This window comes from Onychostoma macrolepis, chromosome 01 (assembly GCF_012432095.1).
Source record: "Onychostoma macrolepis isolate SWU-2019 chromosome 01, ASM1243209v1, whole genome shotgun sequence".
In the NCBI taxonomy this organism is placed as follows: domain Eukaryota; kingdom Metazoa; phylum Chordata; class Actinopteri; order Cypriniformes; family Cyprinidae; genus Onychostoma; species Onychostoma macrolepis.
In genome coordinates this window covers 23,655,416-23,681,084 of record NC_081155.1, presented here as the reverse complement: position 1 = coordinate 23,681,084, position 25,669 = coordinate 23,655,416, and the positions used below count along the sequence as shown (strand labels likewise).

The following is a 25,669-nucleotide window of genomic DNA, read 5'->3' as shown; positions in this document are numbered from 1 at the left end:
GCATTGCTGCATTTTTACATTGCTGGTTTTTAATAAATAAAATGAATTACTACTTTCATTTCTGCAGTTAGAGCATTGACTTGTTGAGTGGAAGAGGTTATTAAATTTCTCACTTTGTCAGTTAGAAAAAAAAAAAAACTTTTTGATCTCAACAATCAAGTTTCTATCATTTTATCAACTCCATATTATCATATAAGTCCAATATGTCATATCTTTGTTGGAAAGTGTTTGCTGCCATCTTGTTACCTTCAGCTCTCTTAAATAATTTAGGAGCTGAGACCTAGTCTTAACACTTAGGAACCTTTATGAATCACTCTTATTGTTAAGTCTAGGAATAAAAGTAAAATTACATCATTCTTAGAATTTTGACACACTTAGGAGGACTAAAATTTTACTCTGAGCGGCTTTATACATACGACCCCAGATCTCTGTGTGGAGCACTGGCTGTTGTCAGACTCCTTGTGCAAAATTTCACTGGATTACAATTAATGGCAAAATGAATGTTTGGAAATGTAAACTGATAGAAATAACTGACTTAAAACCATTTTTAGCTGCTGAAAATACTAGTGTTCCAATAACTCTGGTCACCACTGTAAACTGTATTTTATTTCAACTTGAATTGTATAGAACATTGTGAAATATTATGTACCCTGAAACTGTACAGTTTATTTATGGTCCTGGTAGTTATTCAAATCCCTTTTTTTTTTATATATATCTAACATATTGTAAAATTCCTCACCTATTCCCCAGTATTTGTATATGACATATGTGCCCACAAAGTATTTAACTAGTTAAACCAATTGCCCCTTGGGGATTAATAAAAATCAACAAGCTTTTATACCAATAGGTGGTAACCTAAGCGAACAATTGGTTTTATAACAGAATTAGGGCTGTCAGTTAGGGTGTTACCATTTGTAATTATTTTTTACATTTTACATTAATAATAAATAATTACATTTACTCTATCACAGCATATGCAAGTTCATAAAGTGTAGGGAAAGATATTTCATTACTTCATATATGTATTTTTGTGCAAGTGAGACAAGAGCACTGTTGCAGAAATCTACCTTAGCCAGATGTCTTGAATGTAATGTATTCAATAATGGTACACAAACATTTTACCAAATTTAATTACCAATATTTGTGACCCTGGACCACAAAACCAGTTTTAAGTGTCAAATCTAATTGAGATTTATACATCATCTGAAAGCTGAATAAATAAGCTTTCCATTGGTGTATGGGTTGTTAGGATTCAACTATTTGAAAATCTGGAATCTGAAGGTGCAAAAACAAAAAAAACAAAAAATCAAATATTGAGAAAAATCGCCTTTAAAGTTGTCCAAATGAATTCTTAGCAATGCATATTACTAATCAAAAATGACGTTTTGATATACTTACAGTAGTAAATTTACAAAATATCTTCATGGAACATGATCTTTACTTAATATACTAATGGTTTTTGGCATAAAAGAAAAATCTATAATTTTGACCCATACTGTGTATTTTTGGCTATTGCTACAAATATACCCCAGCGACTTAAGACTGGTTTTGTGGTCCAGGGTCACATTTGTGCATTTTTTTGTGCATTCAGGTTTTCAACCTGAGCCTTCTACACCTCAGCTTGTCTTATAACACCACACGATACGGCTGATTAAAATGATCCCAAGTGTCAGAACCAAATGCTCTCAGTCTCTTCTGTACAGTGAAACAGAGGAAAGCTAATATAGCATAGGTGGTCTTTACGTTATATTTACTGCATGCATGGCTGCCCTGACCTCCTTTTTTTAAGTGCACAGTTGAATGCTCACAGTTGAATGCTCAAGCTCCTCTCATTCATGAGGACACATCCTAAACTCAGGACCAGACTCCCTACAGGACTTCTTCAGTTTAACCAATCAGACTAATGCACAGTAAGAAACACCTTCACTGTTCTCTATAAATCATTCATCTCAATCTCACTCCAGAATCCCGAGAATGCCACGGTGTGGCTGAACAGAAGCACACATGGAAATATACGCACAAAACACTTGCATTCTCAATAATTAAAGAAACTACGACAATAACTTCTGAGGACAGCGTGATACACAAGAAACATTCACAAACTTGACAAGTACAGAAAGTGCACCATTCATCATGATTTCCCAAAGCAGATATTTCTGAAAAGTTTTAGGATAAGCTATTTTTTAACTCGAAATCCTGAATACACTGTTCTTATCTACACACCTCCATTCACCCATAAACACATACTACCAAATTTGCACCAATGCACCCTTTCTCTAAACTGAGATTATGTTTGGTAGAAACATCTATACTGTATATTGTACATCTAAGCTGACTGATTCACAGATAGCTTACATTTCACCCTCTATTAACTAAAATGGCAAACCCTGGATGCATTTAAAATGAATGGCAGTTTTCTAGTTAAACCTTACCTGCTTTAACAGATTTCACACAAGCACCAGTTGAGTCCCAGTGAGCCTTGAATCCAAAGTCTCTCCCACTGTTTGGCTTCTGATTCAAACAGACTCGCATTTCACTTTGACCCACCTGAGAGAGAGAGAGAGAGAGAGAGATACAGGTAGAGAATGTGACACCTGAGGATCCCATGACACCATCTTCAAGAAATCTGCTCCAGTCAGTATAACACAAACAAAACTAAAACAATTTTCTATGAAAATTCATTTTAACATCAAGTAATTGTATACATGTATATTTACAGCGCATACTGTATTATTATATCATAAATAATATTTAACTTTTCATCCACTGAATGTTCTAGGTAGGTTAAGGATATCCTGGACATCATGATGTAATTTACTCGATTCAGATTGCCAAGCAGCCTACCTTAATATCCCTGATTTCAGAGACAACAGGAGAGATGTTTGCATATTAGACGTGGCCATAGTAACTTTAGAGACAAAAGAGTTAATTGGAGGTGCTGATGACCTTCCATCTCTTCTCTCTTCTTCCTTCTTGATTGGATGAGTGCTTGAACGAAAGTGGCCCATGTCAGCAGAGGCTGTGACCTTTCCTTGACCGCTAAGGAAAGAGGGGATAAATGACTGGTCTCTGTTCCCACTGATCAGGTATTTATGGGAGTCATCCATCTGTAGAAACCCAAAATAAAAGCAAATAAATAAAGTGGTTACTTCCTTCTACAACCACTGGCAGTGCCAAATTCTGTTTGATATCAAGACTCAACAGACTGCATTATAAAGACATTTATAAAGAAAGAGTTTCTGTGTGCTCGAAACGTTACACTCTATGTGAATTTTTAATAATACATTTTTCTTTGATACTTTTGGAGCTTAGGTGTTGCCGACTTTGCATTTTCAATATGCTTCTACTTGTTTTTTTAGTCGAGCACCCATTTGAGATAGATGTGCGTGCTGTTGTTTGCTTTTTTTAAAGAAAGAGCATTAAAATTAAATTAGGACCATGTATTTAAGAGCAATGAAAATTTTTTTTTTTTAAAAATGTAATGTCTCGGTGGCATATGACCCTATTTATTTTATTTAGCATTTTATATTTTATATTATTAGATTCCAGGTCTTCATATAAATTACTGATACAGAGAATACATTATTGCTTTTGTTCGAGATACGGTGACCAAAGACTACATGTGACCATGCATGGTTGAGAAGCTCGTCATGGAAAAGAGCACACATACATACACACAACAACAAAGTCACAGCTTGGGTTTCATGAAGCACCCGGAGTGCAGAGCAGTAGTAGTAGCTTTATGCATTATTCATAAGCCAGCCGCTAGATGATCAGGTGATGAGGAGTAACACTAAACTTCACACACGGAACACTGAACAAACTACCGCTCTTCCTCATCCCCCACTCCTTTATCAGGTGTGTTTATCAACCATTTAGGTACTATTTAGAAACTAACAGTTACTGTGGGGTGAAAAGTATACTGGAAGTGCCACTGGAAGTAAATGATGGGCAATATTGTCACTATATATACAGATTACTGATGATCTAAAATTAAGCCATATCATGAATATCACAATAATTTCAATGCACCTTTTTAACTGACCATTACATTTCCTTAAGAGCATTACACTAGTACTGCAATCCTTTCCTGTCTCATGACTTGTGAGTATGGGAGCAATAAGACGAAGATGTTAGATGTCTCCAAGCAACACTTAAAAAAAAAAAAAAAAAAAAAGATGATAGACTGGATTCATTTCCTTGGTTTAGCTTAAACGGTTTCAATCATTTAAAACTGTTTGAGTCAAAATAAGACAAATACCAACAGTATAATTGTTATTTGGGTGATATGTCTTCTAATTGAACATATGCAAGTCATTACAAAGCAAATATATAAATATTGAGAATGAATTTCATAAAAAAAAAAAAAAAAAGAATTTCTTTAGCTCTACTTATGACCACCGCATACGTCCCAGGTATCACTACGCACTTTCACTTTAGTTTGTTTCGGTCTAGATGCAAACTGTCCCAACACTAACCAATCAGACCACGCCAAATGGTGCCATAACCAATTAGAAAAAGGAAAATACACTTAAATTGCGTGACTGTTTACAATGAGATACTAAACACCATGTGAAATGGACACAGATAGCAAAAATCCCATTAATCAGAATCAAAAGCCTTCACTGTGAGAATCCAGACTCATATGAAGCCATTTTTTTTTCTTTTTTAAATGAACAAAAGAACAATTGATCTATAACATACAAGGCTAATAATGGGCACTTACTGAATATGCTCTGGGCAGTGAAGATACTTTGGAGGGTTTGGCTCCAAATGGACGTGGTGTGACGCCCATGGAGAGACGTGAGGAACCTTCTGACCTTCTGAAACCTCTGGGTAGAGTGGCAGATATGCGTGCTCCCCCTGCATAAAAGCTCTCCAAGAGGCTTGCACGGCGGCTGAAGTCTGGACCCTGCTGCTCATATGGTTCTGAATGCAAGGTAGTCAAGCTGGTCAGTGAACTCTGTTCAGAGACAGCAGCTGATGGAGGGGTGAAGAATTCACCAGCTGAGTCAGTCGTCTCTGCCTCAGTGCCTCTGGTCAGAGTAGAAGATGTCCCGTTCATGAGGGGTGAGGTGGTGGACCACCCAGTACTGCTGACATTGGAGCCCGCATCACTCATGGGTCCAGGCATGTTGGAGCTGGAAGACAGTGAACCGGCAACTGGAGTGAACGGCTGATCTGATCCCAGGGCAAGAGTTTAAGGATGGGGCAGGACTCTACTGGAAAGCACATGGCTGTTAGTGGTCACCTGTGCACTAAAGGGTGGGAAGGGGAGCAGGGGGTGGGGAGGCTTGGAGTTACAGGTGTAACTATCAAATGTCTCCATTATCCACAAGTGAACACCAAGTGGTAACACTTTAGAATAACATTCAATTTGTTAACATCAGTTAATGCATTAAGTATTACAAACTAAATTTTTAGAGCATTTATTAATCTTGGGAGATGTTGATTTATAAATATAGCTAACTTATTGATATGCATTCGGTAGTTTGGCACACATTAGGAAATAAATAGGAATAGGAAATGTTTTTGTCAAAAGTCATTTGAAATGCTAGAACTATAGTGCAGTTTCATGATGTAAAAAGTAAAAATTAAACACTGTTGTTTACCAACTGAGACAAGGGTATTTGTACCTGTAGCCTATGTAAAGGTGAAGACAGAAATAAGACGAAAGGTGAAAAAATTGAAAATCCTGATTAGTGCTCAAGTTGCCCCTTTTTGGGGGATCACGTAAGAAGGCAGATGCATGTGTTTTAAAAAATAAATAAATAAAATAAATAAATAAAACAGATCAAACATTTTGGGAGTGTTGACGGAAGCTGTATATTCCATCTGTGTGATCCATCGAAATCCCATTAGTCTTTGATAAAATATTTTTTCTCAGCCTTTTGTTCACAATGTCATTTTTTAAATGAGACTTTAATGAAAAAAAAAAATTGTGCCATTTAAAGGAGACCATATTTTTCCATTTATATGTACTTCTGCATCAAATTTACCCAGGTGGAAATTTCCATCAGCGCTAATTTTATGGGATCATCAGATGCAAAATTCACTTTACAAGTTGTTTGAACATAAATGTGTGTTGGAAGTGTGTACACATCCATCCTATACTGATAAAAATCCACCCATTGTTTTTTTTGTTTTTTTAAATCTCCTCTCTCAAATCAGTCTGTTCTGAGGTTCCTGTCAGAATGAACTAGTTCTGTACAGGTCCCTCCCACAATAGTTAATTGACAGGGCTGTTTTACCTTAGACCCGGCCCTGAGAGAGCTGAGAGCTGTCTGCCAACTCTGGTGCAGGGGAAGACAAGAATGTCTCAGATTAAACAATTGAGGCGTTTTGTTGTTGGATGTAATAATGAATATAGCAGTCATCATTTACTCCCGACATCTGAGCTGCTGAAGACGCAGAGGATTAATGGTACTTTCGTTTTGAAGGGAATGCGCCGAACCCGATCTGCCTAAATGAGTCTATATTCGCACAAATTATTCATGATCCAGCTTCATCTACAGAAGAAGTGAGTATATATTTTTTTTATGCATCTTTGCAAATCGCCTTTCCTAATAATGTGCTTGTTAGCCAGTGTCGCGGCTGAAGTTTACAGTCTGCTCGTCACCCCATGGAAGAGAGGGGCGGGGTCAACAGAGCTCATTAGTATTTAAAGCAACATGGACTAAAAATACACCCTCCACCTGTATAGATCTGCTACGTGGTGATTTCATGTATGATATATATATATATATATATTTCCTGAGACCAAACACATTAACACTACCATGTATATTACCATGCTAAACTTATGACAGAAACACTTTATATTTATACACATTTTTTAAATTTTGTTTTTATTTTTTCTTCTTTTTGGAGCTTGACAGCCCATGGTCCCCTCTCATTATTATATAAAAGACAGAAGCTCAGACATTCTGCTGAATTCCCTACTTTGTCAGTCATTTGGGCTTGAAATAATATGAGGTTGAATAAATAACAATTTTCATTTGTGGTTGGACTATTCCTTTAAAAATGTATTAAGACAAAAAGAAAATGCATTACTGTGCGAGTAAAAAAAATATTACAGTGTATATTACCTCTCCTCTGGCACCCCGGTGAGCTGTGCAGTCCTGATGGCATTGGCCCCTCCCCCACTGGTAATAAATTCAATCTGCTCCCTCTCCTCACGCTTCCTGTGGAGGTCAGAGTTTGTACTACGCCGCCGGCTCTTCCACCTGTTCAGATCCTGTGATGACAGAGGTGAAAATTGAGTGATAAATGAAAAAAATACAGGGAAAGAAAAAAAAAAATCTGTCTGACAATAACAAGTGTAATGTGTGAAAGATCTTTAAAAAAAAAAAGGGGGCAAAAGAGTCCAAACCAGTCCAAAACTAAATATTACTGTTTTTATTTGGCTCACTGAGGACCCCCACAGTGCCAACTCAGACATAGCAACATCTAGGAGAAACTTAAAGATGCTTTAGGCAACATTTTGTGGAGTAACACAGAAAATGTTGCCAGAATCGGATGTCCTTAGGAATTACATTTTCCTCTGTGACAAACCTAGGCTCCGAAAACAGCCAAAGTAAATACTTAGTTCCCCCCCACCCTATATATAATTTATATAAGAATTACATTTATAAACGTATAACGTTATTATACTGACTACTGTGTGTGTGTATATATATATATATATATATATATAAAAACACAGTTCCCTTCGGAGACTGGGCCGCAGGGCAGTATTCCAACATGATAACGACCCCAAACACTTGCTAAAGAAGCTGAGGGTAAAGGTGATGGACTGGCCAAGCATGTCTCCAGACCTAAACCCTATTGAGCATCTGTGGGGCATCCTCAAATGGAAGGTGGAGGAGCGCAAGGTCTCTAACATCCACCAGCTCCGTGATGTCGTCATGGAGGAGTGGAGGAGGACTCCAGTGGCAACCTGTGAAGCTCAGGTGAACTCCATGCCCGAGAGGGTTAAGGCAGTGCTGGAAAATAATGGTGGCCACACAAAATATTGACACTTTGGGCCCAATTTGGACATTTTCGCTTAGGGGTGTACTCACTTTTGTGGCCAGCGGTTTAGACATTAAATGGTTGTGTGTTGAGTTATTTTGAGGGGACAGCAAATTTACACTGTTATACAAGCTGTACACTCACTACTTCACATTGTAGCAAAGTGTCATTTCTTCAGTGTTGTCACATGAAAAGATATAATAAAATATTTACAAAAATGTGAGGGGTGTACTCACTTCTGTGACATACCATACATACATACATGCATACATACATAACATACATACGGGGTGCTCCGATTGATCGGCTACCGATCACTATCAGCCGATTATCACGTTGGGATGTTTGATCGGCGGTCACTAAAAAGGCAGATCTCAAAAATCCGATCTCAAGCTGTGTGAACCTGGTGTAAAAGGCCACCTCACATACAGTGCATGAAATCAGGCTTGTGCTGTGTGTAAGCTATTTTGCAACAATTTCACGATTGTCAAAACAAAAATGCAGTAGATGATCAAACATTTAGGAGAGATAAATATTTAAAAAAAAATATATATATATCCTCCTCCACCCCTAAAATTAAAAAACTCCCCGCTCACAAGAGTTACCTAAGAGGGAAATTCATTTTCAAAAATGAAATTCAGATTAAATGTCTAAAAATCTTGATCATCACTATAAATAATTCTACATGACAAAAAGAAGGCTTTAAAAAGATCGGTATCGGTGATCATAACGGCAGATACTGCTTTCTGTTATCGGCCTCAAAAATCCTGATCGGAGCACCCCTAACACACACACACACATACAGTATATATACACATATACATATAATTATTTACTCACCATCATGTTGTTCAAACCTGTTTGACTGACTTTCTTCTGTGGAACACAGAAGACGATATTTTGAGAAATAGATTAACAATATACAATATATTGTTTTTTCCATACAATTCTTAAAATGTCTTCCTTTATGTTCCACAGGTGTTAGAAATGCATTCAGGTTTAAAACAACACGAGGATAAGTAAATGACGACAATTGCCTTTTTTTTTGGGTGAACTATCCCTGTAAACATTTATTTTATTATTAAAATCTGTGTGTTCAGTAGTTCCACAATCATGATGTAAAAATTTTTATGCAAATAAGCATCACTTACTTCATGCCACTTGGCTTCACTTTCCTTTATTCTGTCCCGGATGCTCTGTAACTGCTCCTGCTGAACCCTCTGTATGGCTGAGGGGTCAAGGGTCACCTTTCCAACAGACCTCTGGTGAACATGCCGTGACCCCAGCTGGTCAAAGCTGGAGCAGGTGTCAGATTCCTGTGGAATGGGCTCCAGTGTGATGTCTCCCATAGATTTGCTTCTGTTGAGTGGAGATGGACATTTAAATGATAATCTCCATTCAAAAGACCAGAAGTTTGGAATGTTGGTGTTTACGCAAGTAAAATTATGTTATACTGACATCTAGAGGTTAAGACCTGAACTGTACCACGAAAAGCTGTGTTAAAGACATTAGCATCATAAACTAAGAGATAAACCTGTAAAAACTCCACACAATGATGGAAAAATAACAGTATAATATTACAATACAACATAAATAAGCATATGCATTAAAGCTTATGCCGTAAAATAACGATTTAATGATGCAGGAGAGACAGAATGCAAGGCACTGCGATATAGCATGTAGCAATTTGTAAAATGCTGTGAGATGATTGATTTTATAATTTACTTGAAGGACAAGTCCTTCAAAATACACACATTCCTATAGAAAGAAAAAAAAAACAGCCTGCGTAATGGAGCCACAAATGCAAAAGCAATCAGGAGTTTGCTATTGCAAGAGGACACTGAAGCAACATCAAAAATCGCAGAACTCACCCTGTGTACCGAGAGTGTCTCATGGGAAATCTGGGAAATCATGAAAAATTTGATTGTGAAACTGTCTTTATAATAAATGGATATATTTTGTTTATCCCCAAGGAGGATCACTTAAAAAGAAGAGTGCACCAACAAATAAATTCATATACCCACCCTCATGATTTTCAAAACCTGCATGACTTACCATCTATCATGGAACACCCACACACAAAAAAAGTTGAAAAAAAATTAATAAATAAAATAAAAAAATAAATAAATAAATACAAATATATTATTCACAAAATGGATGTGCAACTGAGCTGGTATTTTTATTGGCCCAAAAAGTTAATTTGACATTTCAGTGCAAGTTGTTTGACTTCAGACTGTGACATGTCAGACAGACACAAACATTACAGCATATGAACAACAGAGCTCCAGTTGTCATGACTGCACACACAGAGAATTTATTACATTACATGACATCTGTGTAGCAAAACTATTAAAAATCACCTGTAACATTAAATCAGCTCAAGTAACTCCCAATATTTCTTTAGTTACTGGAGATTTTTGGTTAATCCCACTGTAAAACAATCGTAAAACAAATGTTCTAGGTTTCATTTAGCTTGAATCTTTACTGCGCAAATGCAGTCTTAGTGACTGTTCTCACAGTTATTGTATGTAAATGTGCTATATGGACTTTTTTTTTTCAGTCTTGTACCAGTGAGAGTTTAAGTTCAGCTTTCCAAAACAGCCCTTAATCTGTGCTTGCAGTGGATGTGCTCAGGCCTTTATAAATCATCGGACACCAATAAATAAATGAGGTTAACGAAGGGAAACACTGAAATTAGGCTCATAGATTAGATGGATGTTACCAAATTAAGAATTTGTTACAATCTCAAGATGGCCACAACTGCTACATTAGATCAAAATTAAGCTCCATTAAAAAGGAAGCAAAGTTTTGGTGCAAACATACATAGTATCTGTCATATAAATTGCTTTTACAAGCTAAAACGTTGCTGCATCAATATTGCAAATCGATGTTTTAGCAAATTAAGTAAAGCTAAAAGATTACGCTGATTATTTACCAATTATTTTATACATTTTCATCCAAACATTCCACACATATGCATTTAATTAGCATACAATATCCTTCTCCAAATAAATACTGTATGGCTTGGGTTAATTGTCTAATGCACTACTACAAAAGAAAATTGAAAAAAAAAAAAAAGTAAGAATGTCTCAAAGGGTGTGGGGGGATTTGGAATCAGGTGAAAAGTTTGAAGCAGGTGCAGCTAGCCAAGGAGTGATGTCAAAATCAGAGTCATCCTCAGAGGAACCAGACATCTTTCGGCTACAGGAAGGATAGACAGAGAGACGGATAAAAGGGAGGAAGCAATAGCAGAGGAAAAGGGAAAACACCATTTTAAATAGATGAAAAAGAAAGACCAAGTACAGGGAGTCACATAAGTATGTATGACTGATAATTAATGTGCTTAACCCCTTAAGAAAGCCATTTGGTTTAAAAAAAAAATTAAAATACAATTCAATTTAAAAAAAAAAAAAACAAAGAAAAAAAAACACAACACTTACTTTGTTATGGGGTCGATTTAGGCAAAAACAAATCAATAATATTGATTAATTTTATTATTATTTGATAAACCTGATCCAAAACAGTCAGGAATACATTTCATAATGCAACTTTCTGTTGTGTACTTATTTTTTACCGATATTTTTATTTTATTTTAATATTTTTTTTTACAGGGGTTGTCATGTTGATTCAATGGCTCTATGGGGGTTAGGAATATGGACAATTTTTTTAAGAAAACAAGCATAGAAGAAGTTCAATAACAGCAATTTTGACAATTTATAGATTTCTCTTTACTTCTATGATAGTTGTATTTTGAACTGGTGGGAAAAAATGGGATTCTCTAAAAGATTTCCAACTGGCTCTATAAAATAATACCCTTTTTCTCCTTATGGCACAAACCTGAGGCCCTGCATCTTCTTATACCATGGTCTGCGCTGGGAGCCTAGCCTGATCTTTTTCACATGCAGATCTTCCTCAGGTGTCCAATATTTGGGCAGGAACTTGTCTGAATCGGCATTGACGGAGGTTTGATGCTCCGAAACAAGCACCCGACGGGTGTAAAGGTCATCCAGCACCGGATCGGCATATCCTCTCTCCTCATCAGAGTCACTCGTGCCATTGTTTAGGGCTCGCTGAAGAAACTCTTCCTCCAAAGTGGCTGTTTCAAAGTCTGCCCGTCCATTTACAGAGGGAATGGATGACACGCTGCTTCCCAAGACAGAGTCATCCGTATGAGACGAGTGCAAAAAGAGTCTCCAAGAAGCACATGCATGAACATGCACGCAAAACTGTTAACCGCTGTTTTTTTTTCTTCTTTCTTTTTAGTGCTAGTTAGTGGAACGCACAGAAACAAACCACAAGCAGTTTTAGTAATGAGATGAATGGACAGCAAATTAGTGAAGATCCACACAGTGCCAAGATGAACCTTGAAGTTGAAAGTTCACGCCAAGCAATTCTTCCAAATGAGCTCCACTACAGTAGAACACCAGTTCGGGAAAAACTAAGCATGTCTTCTAAATTAATAAGCTTATTTAGTTAAAATCAACAGATGAACAAAAAGTAGTTAGGACCAGTTGGATGTACACAAGCATAAATATTAGGGCACCACGGCAGACAGTCTATATTTGAAACACGCTCTAAACTCTGACCTCTGGTTTGATCTCTGTGGCGGCACTGCGGCCAGCCGTGAGGCATCTGACAAGGTGAGCCATGAATTTTTAGCACTTGGTGTCACCATAGGGGCCACCCTGGGTCCTAGAGGCTTTGATGGGATCGCAAAGTTCACAGGGGCCACAGAGGTTACAGAGCGAAATCTGCGACTCGCTAGGTCGTCCTGCTTAAGGTCTGGTTCAGGGCGATCCTCATCAGAGTCACTGTCACTCTGGTAACTGCTTGCCCATTGGAGGAAGGCAGAAGAAGGAGGGAGGTTGTGGCATAAGCCCCTCCCACTTTCACTACAGCCAAAAGATGGTGGACAGACTAAGAAAACCACCTCCAATTACACACACAATATATTTTCTATAGCCAACCCTGTTAACATAAACTGGTAACTAAACATGAACTAAACATGGTAAATAGTGCTGGACAATATACTGTAAGTAAAAAAAATAAATAAATAAAATAAAATAATACATTTAAAAAAATAAAATAGAATGAAATAAAATAAAAATAATAAACTCTTTTAATGACATTCAATGTTTGCAAATACAAATAATGTAGATTAAATGTTTAATGCCAAAAATTAATTGAAAATAAAGGTAAAATGTTTTATCGTAGTTTATTACTGTATATTGTCTTTTATTTAACAGTACACATTTTTTATATAGAATATTTTCACACTGAAAAGCATTTACCTACAGAAAATGCCATGTGAAGACTTCTGTGAGCATGAAAAATTACAAAAACAATATTTATGATTATTTTAAACTATACAAGACATTTAAGATTCTTTACAGCCTATTACGGGAAATTTTAAAAAGTGAATTTAAATAATCTTAAACTTAAAGGGATAGTTCACCCCAAAATTAAAATTCTGTCATTAATTGCTCACCCTCATGTCGTTCCAAACCTGTAAGACCTTCATATCGAAGTTCGTTCATCTTCAGAACACAAATTAAGATACTTTTGATGAAATCCGAGAGCTTTCTGACCCTGCATAGCAATACAACTACCATGTTCAAGGCCCAGAAAAGTAGTAAGGACTTTATTAAAATAGTCCATGTGACATCAGTGGTTCAACCTTAAATTTAATGAAGCAACGAGAATACTTTATGTGCAAAGAAAACAAATAATGACAAAAATAATAATTTCTCTTCCGTGTCAGTCTCCGCTGTGCATTCACAACAGCCCCACGATGCATGTGTGTGATGCTGATGTAGACCCCAGATGCGCTGCGGCGTGTTTACAAGCAAGCAAAGAGACGCACACGCATGCGTCGTCGTACTGCTGTGAATAATGCGTCGAAATCTGAATAAAGTCGTTATTTTTGTTTTCTTTCCGCACAAATAGTATTCTCGTATCTTCATAACATTACAGTTGAACACTGATGTCACATGGACTATTTTAACGTTGTCCTTATCACCTTTCTGGGCCTTGAATGCGTCAGTTGCGTTGCTGTCTATGCAGGATCAGAAAGCTCTCAGATTTGATCAAAAACATCTTATTTTATGTTCAGATGAACAAAAGTCTTACGGGTTTGGTACGTCGTGAGGGTGAGGATTTTCATTTTTGGGTTGAAACCCAGCTGTTTATCTGTTATAAGCTTAGCAAAAGTTGTCATCCAACATTTGTATGCGGGGTCAGTTTCTGAAGCGGAGGGAACCAGAAAGACGAGTATCATACCTAGTGAGGTTGCCTGCATAACTCCCGGCTCCCTGCTGGTATTCCTGCCTTTTCTTCCTCAGGGCAGATGGGACATGCACTCTTTCCCTGATGGGGGCATCACTTTTACTGCCTTCTGCCATTCTGAAGCAATGTTCCGCTTCTGCGTCACTACAGCAACCTGGGAGATCACAAGAGAGAAAAAGACAAGTGATAAACAAACAGTCAAGTGAGATGTCGAGCAAACCTCAGATATTTTTGTGCATACACTGTGAAGAGGTCTAGGGCATTTATGTGTTAAGTCTCTGTTGCTTGTTTTGTTGTTCCGTTTACTGGAATCTTTTCTTAGAAAGTTATTTGAGAAATCAGGATATACTTGCAGACTACATGACGCCACTGTCTTATTTTTATGTGTGTATATTTCATATGTTTTAAACAGCACATTATTTTGCGTTGCCATTAACATTTTAGTATCATGACAACCCTAGAGCTCCCCAGTTTTCCATCCTTCAGCTGGCAGCAGCTCTATGCATTACCGAATGCGTGTGGAACGATCAGGAATGTCACACTTACGTGACTGGATGGGGTGAAGGGACAAGGTCTACTTAGCAAACTTTCATTACCAAGTGTTTGAGAGATGCAATATCGAAGTCACAAAGTAACCAAGACAATGTGATTTTAGTGATAACACGTAGAGATATTTAAGCAGTATGGCCCATTATGTCTTGAAGCAAATGTTTGACAATCTTGCTAAATTGAGGTAAAGAAAAAATTTGTAACCTAATAATCAGTTAATAATCGGATTGATGGCTTAATGGGACTGAAAAGCCCTCATTTAAACTCCTTAATTGATCCAAATGAGCTTCACTGGAATTAAATTTCAATCCGATTAAAAGGGGTGGTGTAGAATAATTTGTAAAAAATAAATAATTTGTTAAATATGAAAATATTAGCCATTAGCTTACTGCAAAACTACTTTCTCAATTGGATTCAGAAATAGCTTGTGCACATGCACAGTCATGATATGTATGTTTATTTAGGTCATACAAACATTTACATGTTTATGTACTTGATTTATTTACTTATTACGAAGTGCTCAGTAAAGAGGACACTGAATATTTGATAAAAAGCTATTTATATCAGTTAGTTCCAGTAACACTCCCACAGTTACAGACTGACAGATTACATTTGCACAGAAATTTTGTTCTAAATAATGACCATGTAAATTAATATTTGAATCAGATCACAAAGGTTAGGGTGCGTACACTAACACTACTGTTCAAAAGTTGAGGGTTGGTAAGATTTAATTTTTTTTTTTTAAAGACATCTCTTGCAAATGTAGTCCTAAGACTATTTATTTGATCAAAAATACAATAAAAATGTTAATATTGTGAAATATTCCAATTTAAAATGTAATTTATTCCTGTGATGGTAAGCATCATTACTCAAGTCTTCAGTGTCACATGATCCTTCAGAAATCACTCTAATATGCTGAGTTGCTGTTCAAAAAGTATTGTTTGATGAATTGATAAGTTTAAAAAAAAAAACACACCTAGAGATTTTTTTTGTAACAAATGTAAATGTCTTTACTGTCATATTTAATCAATTTAATGCATCCATGCTGAATAAAATAATTCCATTTCTAAAAATAAAAATAAAACTTCCTGACTCAACTTTTGAAAGTGTGTATATAAACAGTACTTTCAGAATCTGAAATGTGATTCAGTCAGATTGATAAAAATCAGTGCATGTTAAAACACCCATTGTCCACTGCCAAGTTCCCACTGTGATGACCAAATCAAACAGAGCACAAGTACAATAAAAAAGGACATTACACAATTACATACACACAAAAAAACACCAGACACACACATCCAGTCTTACCTTCACTGCCGGCTCTGAGAGTGCAGTCTGAAGCCACGCTGAGTGTGTGAGACTCCACTGAGTCCAGGCTCTCGACTGAGTCCTCTCTCCTGTAGCCTGACTGCTTCAGACTGAACAGATCCTCCCTGTCAGAGAACCAGCCCTCCGTGTACCCACTGTCTCTCACACTCGACTTGGACTGCACAGACTCCTCCAGAGCCTGAAGAAGGTGAATAAAGAGCCAAAACTTCAGAGAGGTTTTTCATTTTACTGACTAAAGAAATTACCTACATGCTGAGTAATATGTCGGTCAATTATTTGATAATTACTATGCGGAGACTAACAACACTGACTTACGCTTGACTGAATCAATTTATCAGTAGCCAAAATTAATGGGGAGTTGTGGACCTGTATGACGCCCTTTGTAAAAAACAGAGTCCAAATCACACAAGACTCAACTGTAACATCGCTCTAATTTAGTAATGTAATGATTCTGACTAGCAAGGGGCTTGTTTGTCTTGTGGATCTATTCCAATGAAATTTTAAAAACTTTGTGAATTGTTTTAGAATTGAATGAAAAAGGTATTTTAAGCTGTAGCCACATTAAATTTACATTGTCATTGTGCAACAAATCTCAAACTTATGCCCTTGTTTATTTTGTTATTATTATTATCATCATCATCATCAACAACAACGACGTTAAAAAACACTTATGGTATTGAACTATAAACACATCAAACTGGCATTTCATCATTTGCACAAGAGAATCTCACATCCTTGTTTTATAAATACTTTCTCTCACAATAAAAAGAATTTTAAAATAGATATGTAAAAGGTATTTTAAGCTAGAAACACAACAAATTTACATTTTATTGTTTGTGCAACAACTCTCAGACTTGTTCATCCTTGTATATTTTATACATATTTAATATAATAAAAGTAATAACAGTTATTATTATTGAATAATTATTTAAAAGTAAATTAATTACATTGAAGGAATTTTAAGCTATAAACAAAAACGCATCTAATTTAGCAACATTGGTAATTACATCCTTGTTTATTTTTTACAATAGTTTCATAAATTAAAAATGGAAAAAAATTAATAAAAACAAAAAACATTGTAAAAGTTTCCTTGTAGTAAAAGGTATTTTAGGCTATAAATACATAAAACTAACATTAATTGATCTTGTGCATCAGCTCTCAAACTTGCATTGCACTTCCTTGAATAAAAAGAAAGTAAGAGAAGAGGGGAAGAAAAAAAAACAAAAACAAAAACAAAAAAAAAAAAGTAAATACCTTAGATAATGCTGTGCCGAGCAAACCTTCAAAGGCTTTTAGATTAAGCTGTGGTCCAGTGTAAAATGGATCAGACTGGGCCTTCCTCCCCAACCAGTATATAGTTATCAAAACCTGTATGTAATAATAGAATGATAGAAAAAAAAACTTCAAACAAATGAGGACAATATAATTGAAAACAAAGAGGAAGATAAACTTGAATCTGTATTTTTCCCCTAATTAACGTGTAGATATTAATTTATCATTTATTTAAATCAGAATTTTCACTTTCACAAGTTTTAATATGAAATGACACAAAAGCAAAGCCTCTGGGAATTCAGTGTTGTGCGTGATTGCGTGTGGCATGAATGCCTTCTGTGTCCCAGTTACATTCTCATCTACAAAACTATGACCATTTACACACACACACACACACACAGGGTGCCAACAGGACAGGAATGTGGCACACGTACAAGACAATGAAGACAACAGGGCTTTGTGGTGCCTGTTGGATCTCTAAGATGAATTATTCTCATTTTAATTATTCTAATGAGTAATCAAATATTAGCAAAACAACATATTACCAATGAAACAAAGATGCATGGCAGGCGGTACCTGCAGATGCTGTGCAATTCAAATTCCTTTTACATGCTCAAAACTTTTATTACAATTAATCAGTCATCAGTACCACTCATCTTTTTTCCCTTAATATTACTTACTGGGAAACAATCATGAGTGCACTGAAGAACAGTCTGAGACAATCGTGAGCATGTAAGAGAGCTATTTGAGAACCATATGGAGGTGTAACACAAACACTTTTCTAAATTAAACAATTGTTCATATTTCAAAACATTGGCCTTCAACTGAGTCATTAATCTATATAGTGCATGCAAAGCAGTGCTTTAAGTGGTTTTAAACGACACCGCAATAACACCTTCAGCAGAAGACTGCGACGAGATAAAATTACAAATCAACTTGTTTGGTATGCAAACTAAAGAGTCAAAGGCCAAATTGAGTTCACATTAAAGCCATGCATATACTCACTTGATGCACTGTTTAGTTCAGAAGTTATTGGTTTGCGATTAAGAACAAAATTTTAATAGCAAAAACACTTACGTTTTTCAGTCTCCTGCTTGTCTCTTCAAGTCTAAGCAGAAGGAGAGAAAGAGGTTAAATGTGATGAACATTCACTGTCACACACACACAGATCAGTTCCAGCAACTAAATCCAACCCATACCCTCCAATAAAATTAAGTCATTTCTATAAATGGACCTCAACTACATACCACATAAGCTGTACAGTAAATCACTAATCATGTACATTGACTTATTCACAACAAGCATTGTATACAAAGCTTGCAGTGCTAATTTAACAAAGACAATCAGCAAGCACTCAAACAGAAACTCTAAACTATCTGACAGAGGAACATACTTGTTCCCTCAGCGTGCTGACACCGGACATGTGAGCCATCTGTTTGTCACCATGAACTAGCAAATATGGTTTTACAAAGGAATTCAGCTATTTAAACACCAGATACTAAGTGTCATGCCATCTCAAAAATAAGTCAGACAGGCTATAAGAAAACAGAACTTGAGCTGCGGTTCTGAGGTTATTAAGTGAAAGTGTGTATGTTATTTCGTTGAGCCTTAAACCAACATGACTGCAGAAAGTATGCAAGTTAAAAATAGCAGTCAGATCCACTATAGCATTTGGTTTGAAGGGACAGTCATATGGAGCTAAATTTAGAGGTCACTGTGCCCCCAAGCTACACCCTCTCGTGCCCCTCGTCCCTCTACAAGACCAATGGTAGGGACATCTCAGCAAGATGGACAACATGATTTACTGTTCAGGGTTAAGTCAGGACCTGAAAAAAAATTAGGCTGTGTGATGAAATTCACAGAGCAAGAGTTGAGACTGAAATTAGTTACTGGAAATACTTCATGGAAGTTCCATATGGTTTTGAAAATACCTTTTTTTTTGTATAGACAGGGATAACAGAGCAGTGGTTCTCAAAAGGGGCCATTAGATGACTTAATAGAATTTAAAGTAATAAATTATAATTAATATATTTAAATAATCTAACTGAAACCATTTTGCTTCCATATGGGGGGCCTTCAAATATTGAACAACAGGGGGCCTTTTAGTCAAAATGGTTGAAAATGAACATTACAGAAGCCAAACTCAAACTCAATGTCCACGTGAGCACCGTAACTCAACTTCCAACTACTATGCCAAATTTCAGACAACTAATGCATGTATTAAAGGCATAGTTCACCCAAAATTTAAATTTTGTCATTTACTCACCCTCGTGTGGTTCCAAACCTGTATGAGTTTCTTTCTTGTGTTGAACATAAAAGAATATATTTTGAAGAATGCTGGTAATCAGCCAGTTGATGGTACCCATTGACTTGAGTATTTTCCCTACTATGGAAGTCAATGGGGACCAACAACTGTTTGGTACTTCTTTTGTGTTTAACATAGAAACACGGGTTTGAAACGACATGAGGGTGAGGAAATTATGACAAAATTTTCATTTTTGGGTGAACTATCCCTTTAAACAATACATTTCTTCTAAATATCTACACAACGTTATTCCAAAAGCAAATGTTTGTCTTTGTAATCTTTTCTAAAATGACTTGGATTTAAGGAAGACATCAACCAAGCCCTAAACCCCTATTCTCCAATCACATGTGATATAGATACAACGTTTACAATTCCACCGAACGTAAACTGAACCATGAATGCCAGTTCAAGTTGACAAATGTTTAATCCCAAGAATGGTTTATGCTCAGAAAACATCTCGGGCCCTGATTTTAATAATGACAGACCATGAGTCAATGTGTCATATCTGACTGCACTGCCATTTAAATGCCATCAGATTCGATTCAAAATACATTTTCATAAGGCAACCTGACTAAAACATAGGTCTGGGTTGGTCAGCTATCATTGTTTGAGTTTGATGTTGGACCGATAATGTGTGACAGGACCCATCCAGCCTTTCATTTGGTATGGAAATGTAATCAAACTGCAAACACTATTCAAATGAACCCTCTTCAGTCACACAGAACACTTACTTCTTTCTTTATACTCACACAAACAGCTAAAGCAGTAATAAAAGTTAATACATATAGATAGGTTTGCATCAGATGGCTTGTTGAATTACACAAATATAATGCAAAAGAGACATTTAGAAGGCATGGGCAACAAATCCAACTTTGACAGTTTATTACAGAGCTTTCAACCATTTACTGTGTTGCAATGTAACAAAGGAAAAAGAAAAAAAACACAGCAATAAGAATTTCTGCTTTCACTTCTCTCTGCTCACCTGACAGTCACACGAGTGGACACATCTTGCAGATCTCCAGGATGGAAGAGCTGTGCTTCATTAAGCCCTAGTTTCTCACAAGCCTTGAGAAACACATTCACATTGTCCTAAAGAGAAACCAGCGTTGACTATTGCAGCTAGTGTATATGAAAATTTAGAAGTCATCCACAATCCTTAAGCATCCGGTGAAATAATACAGTTGAGTTTAGAGTACTAGGCAGAGAAGCTTGGATGACAAAGCTCCACAGAGGACAGACCAGCATAAAAGACACACTTGTTAATCAGAAAAAGGGGCGGGAACTGAAGGAGACAGTTGTCAGGTGCTGTCAGCATTTACTACTGGAAATCCTCTGGACTCGTGAGAAAATGTCTTGCCATTTGTGCAATGTTTATTATACAAGTATTCCTGAATCATTTAATGATAAAATAATTGTTTAATTGAAGCTGGTTGACTAAATCTAAATAAAATCTGCATTTATAATACACTCACCAAGCCTGCAATGGGAGTGGAGAGCCTGTTCACTCGTTTAATGATGCCCGGCTTCAATGTGTTGATCAGACTGAAAACAGTTGAAATACACTTTATTTAAACCTAAAAAAAAATATGTGCAAATCATACAGTGTCATGCTTAAAGAAATAAAAGAATAATTAAAAAATAACTTACTCGCACAGAAGGACCCCGTCCTCTAAGGCCACTCGAAAGCTTTTACTTCCAAAATGCTTTTTCGTCACTTCCTGTTAAGGAAAGAACCCAAACAGATCACATGCACAAATTAGAACTAAAAATATATAAAAAGGTTTCTATTTTTAATAAATGCTGTTTTTTTTTTTTTTACTTTTATCATCAAGTAAGTTTCCAAAAAAATTAAATAAGCAGCCAAACTGTTTCCAACATTAATAATAAATCAGCATACCAGACTGATCTCAAGGATCATGTGATACTAAAGACTGAATTATATTTTAAAACATATTAAAAGACAAAACCATTATTTTAAACTGTAAAGATGTCTCACAATATCACTTTTCTTGCTGTATTTTTGATCAAATAAATGCAGATGAACAAAAGGCTTCTTTCAAAAACTTTGAAAGAAAATAATACAGACCCCAAACTTAAGAGTATATTTATATGACATCTTATATAAATTAAGCAGTACATAATAAAACATAAAAGCAAATCCTGTCAGCAGCACATACAGATTACGGAGTAAGAATCCATTTCTTTCCACAGACAGGAAACCAAAAGCCCTCTCAAAAACATGGCATGCAACTTTCCACTCCAACCAGATACATTTCAGAGCACATTCTGATCTCAGTCGTCATATGCAATAGCACACCACATAATTGCTTTTACTGCCACTAAGCAAGCAAAACAAACTGTGAGCAAAATCAACAAGTGCCCTATAATTTCCAAAAAAGATGGCACAATCACAAAATAAACCCATGCCATCATTGAGCCAAGTGAGGCAGCTCTCTAACCAAAACCACACTTTCTCTCTTTTCATATTGAATCTGTTCCAGTCAAATGATCATTCATCAAGTCATCCTATCCACACATTATAATTGTGCACATTTAGACAGGACCTCAGAGCCTCCTGCCATTATGCCACACAGTACAACATGTTTGGAGAATGAGGTGGCCAAGCAAGAAGCACCTGACCGTACCAGTCATGTGGTGGAGTGGGCATGTGGCAAACAGAATGTGGCAAACAAGTCAGGGGTCCTTTGTGTTCAGATTGAGATGCACTGAAGCATCCATGCCTGATGCCTGTCCAATTCTGCATCTGATCATCAGCTTGTTTGGGCACATGGAATGTAATCCATCAATGGCTGCTTGTGTACAGTCTACATCAAAAGAGACCTCTTCAAAAGAGACAATTCCATTATTTTATACCAGTTTATAAATTTACAAATATATGAAGAGTTCGTTTGCAAAAATAAGATAACTCCGTTTTTAACAATATTCAAAAATCAAGTTTTTCATTGTGCATTCCAGTTAATCTCAATCAAACTACAGTTGGGTTATTTTGACTAAAAATACAGCTAACTAACAATAAAACACAATAAAAACATAAGATAATAAAAAAACTCTTCATATATATATATATATATATAAAAAGCATAGAGAAGCAGAGTGACTTTCATGTTTGAATCACGTGCAACAACATGCAACCAAAAAGCACTGCTATACTAGGTGGCATAGGACTGACAGGTCTCAGGAAATGGTGGTTAGATCTTAAGAGGTGAGACTTCAATTCAGTGTTGTTTTTTTTTTTTTTTGGGAAAACAAACCAAAAAAATATTCAACATGCAAAGCTAAACACTAAAAATTAAATAAAAATAAAAATATTTAAAATAAATTATTTTCTTTTGAACTTTCTATTCATCAAAGAATTTTATATTCAAAATTTTTCCACAACATAACATATTAAGCAGAACAACTGTTTTCAACATTGAAAAAAATAAGAAATGTTTCTCAAGCAGCAAATCAGTGTATTAAAATGACTCATTATATCATCAGTCATCTAATACATCACTGTATTACAGACACAGTACTTTATAATAAAGACACTATATATCTTGTACCTTGCTGCTAACTCCGGGATGACATGTAATAAAAGCCACTCCGATGAAAGCAAACAAAGCATTACATCATTATTCAAAATAATCAATAGGTTAATAAAGGTGGTATCTAGGATTCTATGGAGCTGATGGTACTTGGGAATTTTGCAAATGATTTAAACCACATAAAGAAAGACAACCACAAATGCTACAGGTTATCTAAGGCTACTTTAAAAACATAAGCATTCAAGACAGAAGGGGAACATCATGATGAATGTTATCGTGTCTAGTTTTCATTTAACTGGTCCACCTAAAATAACATTCAGGAAATAAAGCATTTCCTGAGAGCTCACCCACATCAGGATATGTTCTTTGCATTTTGAAAAGTGCACGCGATACTAAAGCTAAGACTTCAATAATATCTGTCAGGTTGTTTTAAAAACTGACTAATGTAATTGACTTGCGTACTTTAAGCATTAGATTCTCTGAGCGCCCAAAGAACAAGTCAGTCTCAACAGAACATGAGGGTGAAAAGACCTGCACTTTTGCGGCCAGCATGGGGAAATACTTGATATTGATATCATTACCTCAAGCCATCTCTGCGCCTCCTGGAACGCCAGCTCACAGCTGACTGCAGACTGCTGACGCCACTCCATCACCTGTGTGCATTTCACAATGAAAAACAGTGTGAACATTAACCCATTTAGAGACAAATTACATTCAAGGACAAGGACACAAAAGAGACTACGAATTTAAATAAATATTTATATTAAATGTATATAAATGTTTATATATTATGTTATATAAATAATATTACAGTAGACTGAGCATTTATGGCTATTTCTAGTTATTTCTGTTTATTACAACTACAGTTGTTTCCGAACAGTTGCAACATTTAAAGTTATAAAAACAAAATTAATGGTAAGCTACTACAAAATCATTGTAGAACTATGTTGCATATCAAATTAAGTGATTTTAAATACTATAATAATAATAATAATAGCTGCCACTGAGCATTGATTTGAAGTTTCACTGTCAGATAAAGCTGCAACTTAATATAACTGTAAACGTGTAAAACAGTAAATGACAAAACATTCATTAAATATGTATCACAGACGATCAATTTTAGGAAAAATTTGACAAAATGTGTAGAAGAATCACAGCTGAAATCACACCTAGCAGATCTGCAAACTATACTGGTCTTTGCTAAATTAAGAAAAACAAATCAAAGACATAGATAATCAAAAAAAATAAAAAATTAAAATAAAAAAAAATAGATATTATGACTTGTCACCCCCTTAGTTTAGAACAGGCAAACTATTATTGGTGTAATTTTTAAATAAGATGTTTTTTTGTTGTTGTTGTTGTTTTGGCAAAGCAATGTATTTTATATATTAAGTAATATATTAGCAGCATCTAATCTAATCAAAAAAATCATTGGGGATTTTGGTGACACCAAAGGAAAAAAACACCAACACCAAAGAAAAGTGACGTCCACTGGAGTGACTCTGAACAGGTTAAAATCAACTTCCATCACCTCCATGTTTGCAACCCCAAAATATGCTTGATGTGATTCATAACACTGCACACCTGTGGCACCCTACAAGCATCTCAAGTGGAATGACTCAAAACTTACCTGTTAGCCCCTGTTTCAAATATGTTTAGTGATTTCCTGTAACTACTCAGAAATTTCACTTCCAAGATGTCTCGACTCGAAAGCACAAGGTGTTTCCCGCTACCGATGCGCGTGCCTCCAACGCAACTCTGTTAATCTGTTGCAAACATGCTCCTCAAATTCACACCTTTAAGTCCCTGCACGCGACCGGATCGTGCAGCTCTCCTCCACAGAACCTGCTTGTTGTCTTGAGCAGGAACAGAAAAGCCCCGTTCGGTGATGAGACAGAGACGCTGGGCGCACAGAACAGTTTGCGTTTTTGCAGAGCAAGTGCATATGCAGTGATGATGATGAGTTTAAATATATGCCACGCCCCCTGCTGCTATAAAGCCTGATGACGCGCTATGGCATGTGAACAGCAGATGGCGACAAAGATTCACTTCAACGACGTTGTTGTCATCTTGCTGAACGCCTAGAAAAAGGCAAGGGCCCAAACATTTTTTTCACTACATCTTAGCACTTCATTTGTAACTAAGGTTAACATGAAAAATAACCCTTAATGCTGTGTGCTTAGTTATGCTAACACAGTCAGGGGAAGTCAATTAAATGATTTTTTTTTTTTTTTTTTTTTTTTTAATCTATCAGCCTAAAATAGCTATGTTATAAAAATGGCCACACACATTCAGCTAACAAAAAATGTTTAGATAAACTTTACCATAATAATTAAATCATAATGAGTATTTTATCTTTTCAAATTGT

The 25,669-nt window shown here is 36.0% G+C and overlaps 1 protein-coding gene across 1 annotated transcript in view; it reads right to left on the bottom strand.

Moving 5' to 3' along the window:
* Positions 1 to 25,268, bottom strand: part of lmo7b (LIM domain 7b) — a 42,103-nt gene extending 16,835 nt beyond the window's left edge. The window contains 17 exon segments of the mRNA XM_058784024.1: positions 2,433 to 2,547; positions 2,845 to 2,876; positions 2,879 to 3,107; positions 4,727 to 5,141; positions 7,089 to 7,237; positions 9,165 to 9,372; positions 11,851 to 12,156; positions 12,600 to 12,905; positions 14,293 to 14,452; positions 16,156 to 16,354; positions 17,431 to 17,544; positions 18,526 to 18,556; positions 20,736 to 20,842; positions 21,226 to 21,295; positions 21,401 to 21,471; positions 23,883 to 23,954; positions 24,932 to 25,268. Coding sequence (XP_058640007.1) covers positions 2,433 to 2,547; positions 2,845 to 2,876; positions 2,879 to 3,107; positions 4,727 to 5,141; positions 7,089 to 7,237; positions 9,165 to 9,372; positions 11,851 to 12,156; positions 12,600 to 12,905; positions 14,293 to 14,452; positions 16,156 to 16,354; positions 17,431 to 17,544; positions 18,526 to 18,556; positions 20,736 to 20,842; positions 21,226 to 21,295; positions 21,401 to 21,471; positions 23,883 to 23,951 — 2,581 coding nt within the window. The 5' untranslated portion in view covers positions 23,952 to 23,954; positions 24,932 to 25,268.
* Between the last annotated feature and the right edge of the window lie 401 nt (positions 25,269 to 25,669).